General features: G+C 41.1%; 1 protein-coding gene across 1 annotated transcript in view; it reads right to left on the reverse strand.

Annotated features, from left to right (window-relative positions):
• The window catches only part of LOC101647152 (lipoma-preferred partner homolog), a 625,785-nt gene that overhangs the window by 2,154 nt on the left and 607,809 nt on the right, over positions 1 to 15,822 (reverse strand). Inside the window, exon 8 of the mRNA XM_045296410.1 lies at positions 12,745 to 12,914. Coding sequence (XP_045152345.1) covers positions 12,745 to 12,914 — 170 coding nt within the window. The remainder of the gene's footprint in view (positions 1 to 12,744; positions 12,915 to 15,822) is intronic.

The raw sequence follows: 15,822 nt of genomic DNA on the forward strand, positions 1-15,822 counted from the left end.
TTATTTTTAAAGATTGAATGGATAACATAAGTCTCTCTCTCTCTCACATACACACACCAATTCTTTTTTGTCCTGAGACTTTTCATTCTAATTGAAAATGTAAGGTCATAGATACCTCTCTCTCTTCTGACAGTACAGAGCTGTTCAGAAGACCCTCCCCAAACAGACTCCAAGCTGGAGCTGGGTAATTATCATTCCTTTACCCTTTAAGAGATATTAGATAAATAGGAAAGAAAATGAGGAGCAGACTCCTTCCTTATTTTCTTTCCACCCTTTTATCTCTAAAGTAGGAAGTTTACTGAATCACTGCCAACAATTCACTCAGCCTAATGAAGTGTATAAGTAATGAGATTAAATAATCTTAAACCATTATTACACTGGCCTGATGCTGACATTCATCCAAAGTCTGGCAACACAGAGTGGTGATTTTATGCTTGATTTAAAAATAAACAAACTTGGTCAGTGCAAAGATTCTAGCATAAAGTGTCAGCTGCATTTAACCTGGAAATCTGCATGCACCATCCTGGTCAGGGCTGAAGCCGTCACTCTCTAACCAACATTCACAGATCCAACATTTCCTGGATGTTTCTGTAGATCTGTTACCACATATGGCTCTCTCGATCAGACCCAAAGAGAGAACATTTTGGGAGACATTATCAAGGGCCATGGTTCCTATTCCTGCCTCAGCCCCAGGGATCTACATAATGTCGGACAAATCATTCAGCTCTCAGGACTTAAATTTTAGCTATAAATGATATTGTTGGCTTTCCAGGGTTCCCACAGATCCTTAAAGAGCATCTATGGCAATGGAGAAGCCCTGGTGGCCGAGTGGGTGACATGTTCAGCTGCTAATCACAAGAGATGAACCTTTCAGCTCTTTAAAGAGTTACAGCCTCAGAAGCCCCCGAGGCAGCTCTCTTCTGCCCTCTAGGCTCCGTGGGACTTGGCACAGACTGATGGCAGGGAGCTGGAGTTTTTAGTGCAGCAATGTAAGCTCCTGCGGATTTGATGATAAACCAGGAGGAGGCTGGCTTCTTTGTTGTTGTAGGCAACCTGGCCCACACTGAGGTCAGTGCCAAACTTACCCAGATCCTCCTTGGAAGCAAGACGTGGCAATCTGCTCCTTGGAAAGGACACAGTCAGAAGATCAAATGCGACAGTGCTACCCACAGGGGGTGGGTTTACGGGAAGATCACTAGAGAGCATCTAACAAGATCCAGCAGCAGCAGCGAGGCCTGAGAGAGATGTGGTGAGCAGTCACCAAGAGGGGCAGTGAACTGGGAGCTGTTTGGGGAGAGGACCCCATAACCAGTGGTAGCAAAAGACCAGGATGTACCCACTCCCCTCACGGAGAGTGTCGCTGGCTCCTAATTCTCAGGTGACAACGTGACCACTGGGTGAAGTGAGAGGTGCTTTCCAAAGCCTATCCAATCCCCCAATCATTTTGCACATGATGAGTTAATGGCCCCTGTAAAATTGTAGAGCATTCTTCACTTAGACCCTCCATATTTTTAAAGTTTTACCTACATCCGTAATTTGTTTCATGAGCATATGAGGCTTTATTTCTAGTATCTTATATTTTGTCAGGGGTTTTTTTGGGGGGGGATTCTATCCTTTGTGAATATTTATGCATTCTAAATGAACAAATACAGTTTTGAGAGAAAAACTCATAGAGAAATATAGATGATACAATTGATATTTAAAATTCAGCAATAAAAAGTATGCAACTACACTCTACATTGTCTAGAAATTGTCTAGAAATGTAAAAACTTTAAAATATGCATGGATATAATTTAAAACCAACCAACAAGTCAAATTTAGGACAAGAATGTTGGAAATGCAATTAGAGAATCAAACCCAAGATCTTTTAATTAAATCTCTAGCGTTTTGTTGTGACATTGGAAGGTGGGTTCACAAGCCTTGACTGGGATATACTTTATATCTTCCTCTTATGAGCAATATGACCAGATAAATTGAAACACAGGTGGTATTAATGTAATGGGAGTGACCCTGGCCTATGAGAATCCAGGGTGAAGGTCGGCCATTGGTTTAATTAAAAATCCTATTTTCCCCTTTCTATTTGTGTTATTGCAGTTACTTTTCCTCCGCTCCTTTTAAAAATATTTCCTTGTGAGTCTAGAGAAAATTTACATAACAAATTCGCTTCTCATTTAACAATTTCTATACATAGTGCGTGGTGACACTGGCTAGACCTTTCGCCATGTGTCAGTGTTCTCATTTCTATCCTAGTTGCTGTGACTCCATGCATCTAGCTCACCAGTAACCTGCCTTCCCCGTACCTTTCCTGTTGCTTTAGGCGAGCTGCAGATGGTTAGACCTCATTTAGACGGCGGCTTAGAGGAGCCCAGTTCTAGAAGGTGAGGTTTGCTCTGTGCGCCACTCTGTCTTTTGGGTGAAAGGTGACATCCAGAGGTGGCTTGAGTGCCAGGTTTAAAGGGTCTTCAGGGAAATCGTCTTACAGATTATGAGTTCAGGAAGTCTTGCCTTTTGTTAAACAGGAATTTGGAGTTTTGTGTTAGTCCCCTCCCTCGTCCTATAGTCCAGGTGATATAAGTCATTCGTTGTCCTTGGGGCCGTCTTTTGAGATGATTCGTTTTCTTCCTAGTTTTAATATATCAATATCACAAAGATTCCTAATATATTCAACTACTATTGTCATCAAGGACTGGGCCAAGTTCTATGATGTGGCATTCAGATAGCTAATAATTCATTTAGGTTTGAGTGTTTGTATAAGTTAGCTTAGAAAAGTTTCCTTTGGGGGTAAGTGATGTTAGAAATTATAATTGGGATCATGGTAGTGGTAGAAACGTTTTGATGCTTCTCTTGCGAAGGTATGAAAGTTGAAATGGAACAAGATTCTTTGTTCCTTAAAGAGTTACAAAATCCTGTTAGTGACATTTCCTGGGTCTTTCTCAGGTAGTGGTACATTTTTGAAGTTATTCAAGATTTCTTCCTGGTGTGATTTACACAGAAAGTAGCATTTTCTATAGAAGTGAAATAATTTTTAGATTATTGAAGTGTGATAATTTAAAAATGTCTTCTGCTCCTATCCTTGCAGTTTCTTTTTAATTTCTAATTGTCTGGAATAATTTGTTCTCTTGCTTATTGCCATCAATGTTTACCTTAGTGTTCGTGTCAAAGAATCATCTCTTATAGACCTACACATTCTAGTCTTTTCCAATTTATTCATTACTGTTTTTACTTTAAAGATTTATTTCGTTCTTAATCTGATTTTGTTGCTCCTTAAAAGATAATTAACAATTTTTCTTGTTTCAATGAAAGATACAAAGTGGATACTTGGAATTCCACTTGTTACATCCTATTTCTGTGAGCAAGCATTCTTAGCATCATGACTTTTGATGAGTGACTTAAGTATACTTTATTTGCTTGTTCTCTAATATAGATATATATTTATTGCACTGCTATGTACATATCTACCTATCCAAGTAGGAATTATTGACATTTTCCTTTTAGAGTTTTTCTGACATGCTAAATATTTTTCATAGCCTTCCATGGAGATATGAAATCTCTTTGATTATACGGATCTATGATCATTGCTTAAGCCAGTCTTACGATTCATATTATTTTACTTACAATTGATATGTCAAAGAGTGAAATAAATACACCCAAAAGCTATAAAAAAAGTTTTCTTCAATTTCATCTTATATTTCATTAAGATTTTTGTATCTTTTCAATTGCCTTTTATGCACATGAAAATTGGCCATTGAATATGAAAGACCAAAGAACTGATGCGTTTGAATTATGGTGCTGGCGAAGATTATTGAAAGTACTGGCAATTGCCAAAAGAACAAACAAAATCCGTCTTGGAAAAAGTACATCCAGAACCAAGGATGGTGAGACTTCTCTATGCTTCGGACGTGTTGTCAGGAGAGACCAGTCCCTGGAGAAGGACATCCTGCTTGGTGGAGCAGAAGGTCAGTAAAAAGAGGAAGACGCTCGACCAGATGGATGGACACTGTGGCTGAAACAAAGAGCTCAAAGCACAGGACGATTAGGAGGACGGCACGGACCCGGCAGTGTTTATGAGTTTTTTCTGTTGTCCACAAGGTCACTCTGAGTCGGAGCAACCTGATGGCATCTAACAACAACATATGCAAATGCAGTGTTATTTAATGAGGAAAGTTCAAGGTTGTTAGAATTCTTGGTTAGGAATTGTGATTTTGATAATCAAGTTATTGCTCTTGGGTTTATTTAAGAGTTTTGCCTTGAATTTTATTTCCTCTGCTATCAATATTATAGTTTTCATAACATTAATATCTCCTTTGGGTTTGAATTTACTATAGGATTTTTGTTCACCCCTTTGTTTTTAACTGCTAGCTTTATTGGTTCATTGTTTTTCACCATTTCTTATTGTTTTCTGGGTCTTTGTCTAATGCATTTATCTGCTGGGATATTTCTTTAAGGAACTACTTCAGAAAGGACAGATAGCTATTGTATATTATTTTTGATTATCCATGTATCATTTAAAGATTATTCCTATAGTGAGAAAAGGATCAAAATTATTTTACATAACAAAAGAAAGCTAGAAGTTAGTATCTGTGATAGGATACTATTGTGTGTCTGTGTAACAACATATACAGAGGTATGGATAGATCTATAGATAAAAATCTATATCCATTAGTACATAGAGCCCTAGTGGCACAGTGGTTACATGTTGGGCTGCCATCTGCAGAGTCAGCAGTTCAAAACCACCAGCTGCTGCTGTCAGGGAAAGAGACTTACTACTCCCATACAGAGTTACAATCTCAGAAACTCACAGGGGCAGTTTTACACTGTCCTATAGGGTCACAACAGCTTTTTGGTATATGTGGCAAAATGTAAATGGTGATTATATTATTAGTGAAATATCAAAATTTTCCCTTCTGCTCATTTTTTTCTAATAACCCCCCCAATATACATACAGAAATAAATTCATATGGAATTATAAGTGGACAATATAAGAATGATTACATAAACATGATTATTCTGGGTTCAACATTTCTCAAACATACTAAAAATAAGGCAAATGCCACATTTTGAAATTCAGAGGCTGTGTTAACTATTATTTTGGAAAACCTCGCATTATAAAGAAACAGTAAGAGAAAAAATGAGGACAAGTAAATCGAGCAATGACACATGGGATTGTTGATGATTTCTGTTTTGATGATCAAAAGCTAAGGTTCACGTCCTGGCTCTGATACTCCCATGTTGTGGAACTGAGGAGGCTTATGTTTATCCAAGACTCAGTTTCTTACTCTTGGAAATGAAAGCAGCAATAAATCTACACACTGCCCAGGACGATGAAAAGATAAAATGAAATACAAGAAAAGCATTTTGTAAAACCTAACATCGGTTGTTACGATGATTGTAAACCATTTTTTAACCATTATTGTGCGCCACTTGGCTTTTAATTTGAAACATTTTGAGGGAAAGGTAAATGTATCTGCTCGGGAAAGACAGGGATGCATGATTATTTTTCTGTAGAGGTTCAGCATTTTAGGTCTGACGGATAAGTGTTGAACTGGTAACCTTAAGGTTGGTGGTTCAAGTCTACCAGTAGCCCCTTGGGAGAAAGAGGAGGTTACCTGCTCCCATAAACTTTTACAGCTTCCAAAAACCTATATGGCATCACTATGAGTGGGAACTGACTCCCTGGCAGCGGGACGTCTGGAAGCCATGAGTTTAAACACAGGGTGGGGGCTGTCGGGTCTTCGTGTCTTTAGAAGTGGAACTTTCGTTGCAGGACAGCACGCAGGGACTCAGCAATAAACCGGGAGTGACAAGATCTGTTCTAAGTCTCTGTCTTTTGACATTTTATTCTGAAAACTTTAAAGCCATATTTGTAAAATGGGACTAATAATCTCCCCTTCGTCTATTGCATGGGGTTCTAATAAGAATGAAAACACGCATAGCTGCTCAGGAGCACTGTAAACTGCAGCCAGTTACAAAGTTGGAGGAACAAACTACTCAGAGTTGGCAGAACGGCTAAATCTCTGAAGAAAGCACTCAACAATTTTGCTGCTTCTTTTCTGAATCGCTTTTCCCCTTCCTAGGAGAGGGCCTGTGGGAAGATGCTGTAGAGTCCAGGAGGACAAACGGTTCTCGGAGGCCAAGGAACAGAGGTGAGCAGTAAGTCAAGCCATGTTAGCAAGTTCATGTTCAAGTGGGTTTTCAGGTTTCATCCAAATATTCAGTTCCTTTTCCAACACCCATAGAAAAGCACTGCCGCTAACAGCTTTTAAAACATTTTATTCAGAGGGATCGAGCAGATAAAAGGCCACCTTTCCTGCAAAGGTACAAAAGCCTAGCTCTTAATGCAGGTTGCAGGGGAGACCATTTTAGCTGTAGCCATTTAGTGAAAGAGGGGGATGCTAGTGTGTTTACAACTCATACAGGGCACAGGAGGCCAGGGAGCACCTGAGGCCGTCTCTAAGTTGCATCCCTCCCTCCCCTCAACGTGAAGGTGCCCAGACATCAACAGCTGAAAGGAGTCAGCAGAAACATCTTCCCTCTCTTGACCTGCTGCTTCAGTCAGGTGTCTTTCATATTAGGAGTACCTCGGCTGTTTTTGGCCTCGTCCCATCTTTTGGTACACCTCTGGATGCCCCCCTTGCTTGCGAAGGGCATTGGCAATAGACTGCTCAGACTCCTTTCCACCATGAAAGTGATGCCCAGGGTATGTGCCATATCGACCACACCTTAGATGTGCCAAGTTCAGGTAGCTAAAAATATGTAGACGTCTGTGTAGCTGGTCTCCTATTTTCAGAGTCCCTTTAACGGCTTAGATTTTGACTCTAATAAAACAGTTTGTCCTGATTTCAACAGTTGGAAAGGTGGATGTAATCCACTTATTTCATTTCTAAAAGCTCTGGTTTAGAGGAGGAGCCTCAGCTGCCATCTTATAAAGAGACTTTTGCTACAATTCTCTGCTGTGCTGGTGCACTAGGCAGGTCTCCCTGCAGTGCTATGAAGATAACAGCAATTCTTTGGCTCATTCTAAACTTATGAGTAAGCCCATCTCGTTAACGGCAGAAGGACACATAGATGCAAAGCATTGTTGCTGCCCTTCACACTTAGAAACCTGAAAAGTAAACACATTACCTGGAGTCAATTCAGACTCATGGTGAGCCTTTATACTTATATGGACATAAACATATTCCTGAGTGAAGTATATGCCTCATCTTCTCATGTTCCTTCTATGGCATCTGTTTAGTTCTGCACCTCCACAATGTCAAAACAATGTAAAAATAGCAATTCTAGCCAGGGATCCATACTTAGAGGGTTTCCTACTATCTGACATTTTACTGAGGAAAATAAAGCAATGATGATACTGTTTTTAATCAGGTTAATACCTTACATTATTATTATTATTTTCTTTTTTGCCCTTACATTCTTAAACAATTTCTTAATTTACCAAATAGCACACCAGTGCAGGCCCACTGCAGGATGGAGTGACACAGTGGCTGTAACAATGGGATCGCATCCACTGAGAGGATGGCCAGGACTGGGGAGGGGTTCATACTATCGTGCATATGGTCGATACAAGTCGCCGAACCAACTACATGGCACTTAACAACAAGAAAATGAACTTGCTTATTTCTATTCTTTGAGGATAAGGAAGAAGCTAGTGTCTTCCTTTCAACACAGAGCTCTCTGATATTCAGAAAAGTCAGAGGACAGATCCAAGGTCATGGCTACTGAAACCAAACACTCTAGACCTATTGTCACCCAGTTGATTCACACTTCACAGTGGCCCTGGGGGCAGAGTAGAACCGCCCCCGCCCCCAAGGTTTCCAAGGCTGTCATCTGTATGGAGGGAGGCTGACACATCTTCTCCAATGGAATGGCTGGTGGATTTCAATCAGTGACCTTCTAATTAGCAGTCAATCGCTTATACCGTTTCCCCGAAAGTAAGACATCCCCCGAAAATAAGACCTACTTACAGTTTTGCCTCTTGCTGAAATACAAGGCATCCCCCCCTCCCCCCCCAAGGTACTGTAACTCTGGACTCTGGACTGTAGCGGCAGCTCACTGTTGGCCGCAGCGCAGCCGGAGCAGACAGGAAGTGCGAGGTCTCTTTTAATAAAACAATCAACAATAAATGTGTACCGTATTCTTCTTCATGGAAAAATATGACATCCCCTGAAAATAAGACCTAGCGCATCTTTGGTAGCAAAAATTAATATAAGACATGGTCTTATTTTCGGGGAAACAGGGTAGCAGTCAATCACTTACAAGTGGTGTCACCAGGAGTTCTTCAACTGAAAGGAATGACTTCAGTTTCTACCAGATTACTTCCTAAGGAAGGTTTATTGCTTTGCACTTAAATATATGCATTTGTATACATCTATACTGATCATCAAAACTAAATCTCTTGAGTTTGCAAATAATTACACAAACTCAAAGTTTAAATTTCTGCGAGTTTGCATAATACATTTAGGAAAAAGGTGCAAAATAAAAAATAGATGTGAAAACTCAATAGTGGAGAAGTTGCAGCCCAATATTTAAACTCACTGCTAATGGTTCTTATATGAAAAACAAAACAAAACCCCAAAATAAACTCTACATAAAAACTTCAAGGTAATGTAAAAGTCCTCAAAAATCATGTTAAACTTAACTTGGTAGTAGAAATGAAAGAATTTATGCTAAGCAAGTAATAAAAATTTTAAAGAAGAAATTTTACTCATTTGTAGTATGTTTTTTATACTACTGAAAGATTGGAAACCATGCAATACCTGTTGAGTGACAAACGATTTTACAATGTAAAAACCCAATTTAAAATGAAGTAGATTTTTAAAAATTGTGAACTAGAAAATCATCTGCAAAATTATTGGAAGCTAATCAACAGAAAATACAAAAGAAATATATCAAATAATCTAGGAAAGAAAGATAGTACCTTTATCAAAACAAACTTGTGGAATTCTGAGCAGAGCTGGTAGACCATGGTTAAGTGCTTGGCCGCTGAGTCAAAGATCGGCAGTTTGAAGCCAATGGTGGGTGGCTCCCTGGGAGAGAAGACCTGGCAATCCCCTCTCATAAAGGTAACAGCCTAGGAGCTCTGTGGGCCTGCCTATTCTCCCTCGTCCTGTACGGATGCTATGGGTCAGCCTTCAAGCAACCCTACAGCAGCAGCAGCAGCAGCAACATGCACAAGGGTTACAGATTCACAAGACCATGGGAAAACAGGGAAAGTCACTGAATTAGAACTGAAGACATTACTGATACATTTTCTCTTCAAACTATGTTAAGTTTTTAAAAAATCAACTATAATTTTAAGCTTATCCATGACCAATTTGGGCCAAGCTAAATATTTATATTAGGCTGATCTCATGCCTGAATTCAAAGAATAAAATTGTTGGTCCTCACACTGAAATAATTAACTATGGAACTATTTTCAATATTTTGAGTTTATAAGAGAGAGAGAGAGAGAGAGAGAGAGCAAAAGAGAGAGAATAAACCACAGCTGATACCCTCTTTGTCTGGTGCATTTCATGCCAGATGTCTTTGTGACATCAATTCCACCACTGTCAATCAAACATCAAACTCACTGCCATTAAGCCAGACTGATTCTTGGTGAGCCCATGGCTCCAAAGGAGACCTGCTCCATAGGTTCCTTTTGCTGCAATGGAATGGAATGTCTTTATTCTTTGGCACTGCTGGGTGAGTTTGCATTACCAACCCTTAGATTAGCAGCCAAGCAGAAACTGATTGTGCCAGCCAGGGACTGTTCTGCCAATGGAACAAGAGGCAATCGGCTGGGTGGTCTCTCTAGAGATTCCCATTCTTAGCGTTTGGGTTCCAGGAGAGTCACACCAGGACCCCCCTAATATAGATTTCATCTTCATTTCATTCTCCCCGCCCAATGCCCCCATCCGGAGATGCTTTTTGGCATTTCTAGGACACATGTCATTGGATTGTGGAGCATTCAGAAGAAATTAAAGTGTTAATACATCCACTTGAAGGGTATATTGAACTCTAGACTCAATACTGAACAAGGAAGGGTCCAGGAGTAAACTTAACAGAATTTTGGTGAGAATTAAATTACATCTTAGAGTTACTATGGCTAAGTCTCGCTAAAGAAAAATCTTGATAAAAAGCTTTATGTGGAAAAGAAGTAAAAAGGGACGGTGTGAATTTCCATCACTGAAATGCATGCAGCTGCTTCCAGTATGTGATTAAATGGCTCTCAGATACGCTTCCTTGCCATAAGCACAGTACAGTACCAGGCAACCAAAGCAGAAGAACCGGCGTCTTTTTCTTTTTGAGGCTGGTGTCTCAAAGAACTCGAGATCTTAAAGAACACCTGGAGCGGTGGTTGAAAACTGAACCCAGATGTTGGAGCCAGCCTTGATTTCTTTCTATCTTGTTCCACACTGAGGAAAGCAAGCAAAGCATGTAAAAATGGGAGGAGGTACGTCTGAGATCTTCCTGAAGCCCATGAATCTCACGATACAAGAAAGTCCTTACACTCATCGACCTTATCGAAATGTGTCTCAGAGGAACATTGATCCCATCAACATTTGTTGAACTGACCAAGCTAGGTGTGTCTTAAGTGAGGGTCTCACATCATCTCCAAAACCGTATGGTGGAAGATTTCAATGATCTCCATTATGTAGATGGGAAAACTGAGGCATAGAAAGTCTTAAGTAGCTTTCCCAAGGAGTCGAAGATTTAAATGCTGGAATCAAATTCAAACCCACATTTCTCAAATCTATACTATATTAACCTATGATTCCTAGCTCATAAGGGAAAGAGAGATCGGAGAATACTGACAAAAGAGCATCAGTAGTCATGAGTAAAATCAACATAAGTAAAAATCATCAACAAGTTGAGAAATTGTCACAAGGGTCCAAGAAGCATAAGGACAAATAGCCTTAGGAACCTGTTATAGAGCTCAAAGCAGTAAGAATTTTCATAGAGATGGTCTCATGACATTTTGAATGACAATCAGTGTAGAGACATAATTATGTTATACTTTTCCGTTTCAAACGAAGATTTCAAGGAATGATCTATGGAACACCCTTCTTTCCTAAATAGGTAAGCTTTTGTTAACTAGACTCTCCCTTGTGTATAAAAGTGTCTTCCAGGGTAATTCTATATCACTAGGATATTACTGTGTTCATGCTTCGGGCAAAATCAAACTGTGTATTGTCTGTAACACACATGGAACCAGAAGTATGAACAACTGGCTACAGTCCTGGCTTTGACATTAATGACAGAACATAAAGAGTTGTTCGTTCCTTCTCTGCCTTGCTGTAGTTTAACTTCTAGGGACAGAAGAGCTAGGTAGATCATTTCACTCGCGCCATCCTTCTGTGGTTCTCTAATGATGCTAAGTGAGTTTTGATTGCCACTCGGAGAGAAATGAAATGAAACCCAATCTCAAAGATACAAAACATTCAAACATACAGTCTTACAGTGCCAACTTATTGGAAGGAACCAGTAAGACCTAAAATTTCTGCAATAAATTTGAACCTTATGGATCTGCGTTGCTATGTATACCGTCTGATCTTGCATCCAAGGCTTCTTTCATATTGAAATGCCTAGGCACAGATGGCCGAAACATGCATCTTTTGTAAGTGGGCAAAGAAGCACTATTTTCTAGCCCAAACAAGTAATATTAAACAGAAATTATACTCATGCAAAAAATATAGTAAGGTATTTATTTTAGGTTCAAAAAATCTTCATATGTCTCTATCAGAGGTTCATTTACTGTGTAAATTACCTTGCAAAAAGGTAAGAATTTTATTAAGGGGATTTTGTAGAGTCACACAGCTTTGTTATTAAAATATGGTTTGTTTTCTTTTTTGCAGCCCCGTAATTCCATGGTGACAACTGTCTCTGGCCCTGCTTGGGGCACCCCGCCTAAGCCCCTTCCCAGTAGATCCCTTTTGCACTTCCTGAAAGGGTTGGGAGGAGGTATTTCTAGAAGGGCTTGGGATCGGCAAGATGGTCCCTTGAGTGAGCGGGTTAGAATGAAGCAATCAGCTGATGTGACCACTGGGGATCTGTCTCTGCAGAGACAGGGAAGGGAACCACGCGCCATGCAAAGGCTCTTTCATTGTTCACCGCCAGCTTTCCCATTTCTCAACTGGTGGTGGCCATATAAGGTTTCCCCTCCCCCAGCTCCCTCCTCTCCCTCCCTCTAAAATATGGTTATTTTTTAAAAAGAAAAAAAATGTATTAGCTCAATCTGCATAACTAATACTTTCTCTTGTAATTCTGTCTAAGAAGTGTTTCTCTTTTTGCATCTCCAAAAAGCTGGACAGGGAAAGAGAGGTAAGAAATCTTGGGTAGCAGGACACATGATTCAAAGACTTAAGACTTTGAAAGAATGTGCATGAGTCCAGAGAGCCTGCAACCATTTCCTAAAGGCCCCGGGAACTGCAAATGTAGGGTGAGATCTAAGAGTAAGAAGTGAAACTCCACTCCGTAGGAAACGTTTGGCTGCTTCAGGGAGAAACACACTAGCTTCTACAAACATGCGCGAACGTTGCCGGACAAGGATCCTTCCAGCAGCCCCATCCCAAGGCATCTTTGCCCTCCTTAGACCGGAGGGCAAAAAGGAGACATTCAGATATGCCGATTCACTCACGCAAACTTTTTTTTAAGGTCTCGGAAGAGAGGAAGATTGGATGGTTCTTTCTAGCTGTAGTGATGAACTTTTTGTTTGGCCAGAGAAGCCATCTCTCCCAAACAGCAGGGGCCAAATGTGGAACTTACGATGTAGCAGGGCTCACAGTAGGCCTTCTTTTCCACAGCATAGAAGGGCTGCCCCCGGAGCTGGCTACTGCAGACGATGCAGGTGAAACACTGCACGTGGAAGACCTGATCCATGGCAGTGCAGCCTGTCCCTTCGCCGACGACATTTTCCCCACAGCGAGCACAGCGGCCTGGAAGACAAGGAGACCGACTATGAAGAACAACCGAGGGACCCATCGGCCCCCACAGGTGAGGCGCTGGTGGAACCTGGGGCTCATCGCCAGTATCTGCAGCATAGCCATCACTGTCCTGGCTGGGTAAAGGAGTCCCCGGAGTGCAAAGGTTACATGCTCGCTGTTAACCAAAGGTTGGTGGTGTCTGTGCACCTAGTGGTGGTCTAGGAGATCAATTTCTATGAGATTTCATCAACAGCTGAAGACCCTTGATTGTACAGTTAGTTCCATTCTGATCCACAGAAGCAGGAAGTACTTACCCGGCTGGCGAAGTCTACCATTAGTGAATGCACTGCCATGGAGTTGATTCAGACCGAAAGTGGCCCTCTGGGACACACTGCTTACCTTACAGATAGCAGTCCTACAGTCATCAGTGCATTCCGACGCCTAGCGACCCTACAGGTTAGAGTAGACCTGCTCCTGAAGTGTAAATCTTATGACAGCCTGCACTTCCTCCAGCTAACCTTGTAATTAGCAGCCTGATATTCCATCCACTGCACCACGGGGCTCCTGAAAGGCCTCCTGGTATAGGGCAAAAGGTTTAAATTCTTGGTGGACAGCCCAAAGTGGTGGTTCAGATCAACTCAACGGAAACAAAGAGCCAGTGACGTGATTCTGAGAAATCAGCCATGGAAAACCATGGAGCCCAGTTCTGCTGGGACACACAGGGGTCTCCAGGAGGCCAAGTCGACTCAAAGGCAACAGGTCTTTTCATAGTTCATGAGGCTGGCATGAAAGGACCCTCCCAGTCATGTCCAGAGAAGGTGACTGAGTAAAGTGTGCAGATCTAGTTTGGAGTCTAGTGCCCATTCTCTGCCTCTGTTCTCACTGGTAACTAGCGAGCTAGCGGTGCTCAGCATGAAAGGAACTGGCGGTAAACAGTCTAGGAAAGCCTTTTTTCTTGAGGAGTCTGTGTGTCCAGTCAGACACTAAAGGAACTGGGTCCAAGTGCAAACTTCAATGAGCCCTGGTTGTAAAAACCTCTGCTGTGCCCCTCGGGGGAAGGCAGATCACTGTCAAGGCAGTTTGGGCTGGTAGAAAGTTCTTTCCCATATTGAACCTAACACTGCTTCTTTCCCATATTGAACCTAAAACTGCTTCCTCACTGCCTTTGCAGCCTTTCAGATCAAGTTTTATCTCTCTCAGACTTGAAATGCTGTAAGATACTAGGTTATCATGGCCTCCAGATTAGTTCCTATTTGAACATCCCTAAATTCGGCAACAATGCTATAACCTAGAGTGTTCTGAGTCACATCACGGCCATGGCTGCCTTTCAATGAGGAGCCCAGCAGTCTGCAAACTGCCATTACTCTTAGATCAATTCATAGGGCATCTGGTCTGCATATGGTAGTGAGGGTTAGGTTTCACAAATTTGTGTTAATTTTTAAATAAAAGAAAATTTAATAGAGATAGTTATTTCAGTGAGAGGCATGATGCTAAAGCTTCATCAAGACGTCTATTAACTATAGTCATTTCCCCCTTTTCGGTCACTGCTTCTACTGACTCAGAAAATCCTCACAAATCCTAGCTGGGAATGCTGGTAGGATGTTGAGGGCTCTTATGGATAAGTTATAGCTAACACAACACTTCATAAGCACTAAGTTCTTGGCCTTTTATATCTATTCACTCACTTAATATTCAGAAGAACCCTATGAGATAGCCATTGCTTTTATTCCATTTTACAGAGGAGGGAACTAGATTACAAAGTGGCTATCCAGCTTCACTATGGATGCCCTTAGCTACTGTGCTATATTTCCCCCTAAGTAGCTTTATGCATCAGACTGAACACAGATCTAGCACCGTGGAGAGATTTCTCACTAAAGACTGCCTTTCAGCACTCCGTCATATTGGATTGACAACCATTTCACACTTGAATATGAGAAGGCTAAATGTTTCAATTTGGAAGAAAAGAGGCAAACACATTTCTAATTGTCTCTGGTTGCATTTTGACCTGGAAAAGAGGTCTTCGTATTCTGTTGTAGCATTCCCTGTGTCCTTTAGGAATGGCCAAAATGACTCATTTATAATTTTTTTCTACATGGAGTCAAAACTATCATGTGCTGGACACATCAACAGCTGTTGGAAATCGTTGTCTCCACTACAACTGGTACTATTATGAAATTCTGATATTACGTTATTTTGGGTGGATAAAAATAATCTCATATAATAAATGTAATAAACACGATAGTTGATGTTACAGGCTTCTAAGAGTCACAAATCCAAGAGTTAACTCGTACTTATTTTTAAAATGGTTTAAATATTTTTTTTAACTGTATGGCTTGGAACTCTCCCTCCTTTTAATAACATGAATTATTTCATATGGCATTGTTTTTGCAATTTTTCTGAAATAACACCAAAGAAGTGAAAAACAAATGAGAAAACCTTCCATTGGTTTCCTGGACAGCTCACTGTGCTATGACGCCAAGATTCTGAGACCGTCATGCCGCAATCTGACCAGGCTTCCTTTTAGAGACTGGGGCAACTGGACAGCCAGTCCACAAAATACAAATGTTCAAAAATACTACGGGTCTGTGACTAGCCCCAGCCCAAAGTTAACAACTGGTCCTGGTGCTGTACCAGATAGGTCGAGGTAGCAATTTTGATCTAGACCATGGATGCCCACAGCGTAACAGCTGCAACCCAAAAGGTGGAGCCCACAGGACATGTGGACATGCGCGGCTGGGAATCGATGGCAACTCTTGATTAGAAAGAAAGGTTGCAGCGAGACTTCCAGGGCAGGCTAACAAGATACACTTGGAGATTTTCACCTATTCTACGAGATTCCAAAGACCTACTCTGCAACTTAGAAGTGAGGATGGTAAGACTGTGTCTCAGACGTCGGACAGGCCAAGATATGACAAAATAA

This window comes from Echinops telfairi, unplaced genomic scaffold (assembly GCF_000313985.2).
Source record: "Echinops telfairi isolate 266 unplaced genomic scaffold, ASM31398v2 ScPeMD7_7407;HRSCAF=8445, whole genome shotgun sequence".
Lineage (NCBI taxonomy): Eukaryota > Metazoa > Chordata > Mammalia > Afrosoricida > Tenrecidae > Echinops > Echinops telfairi.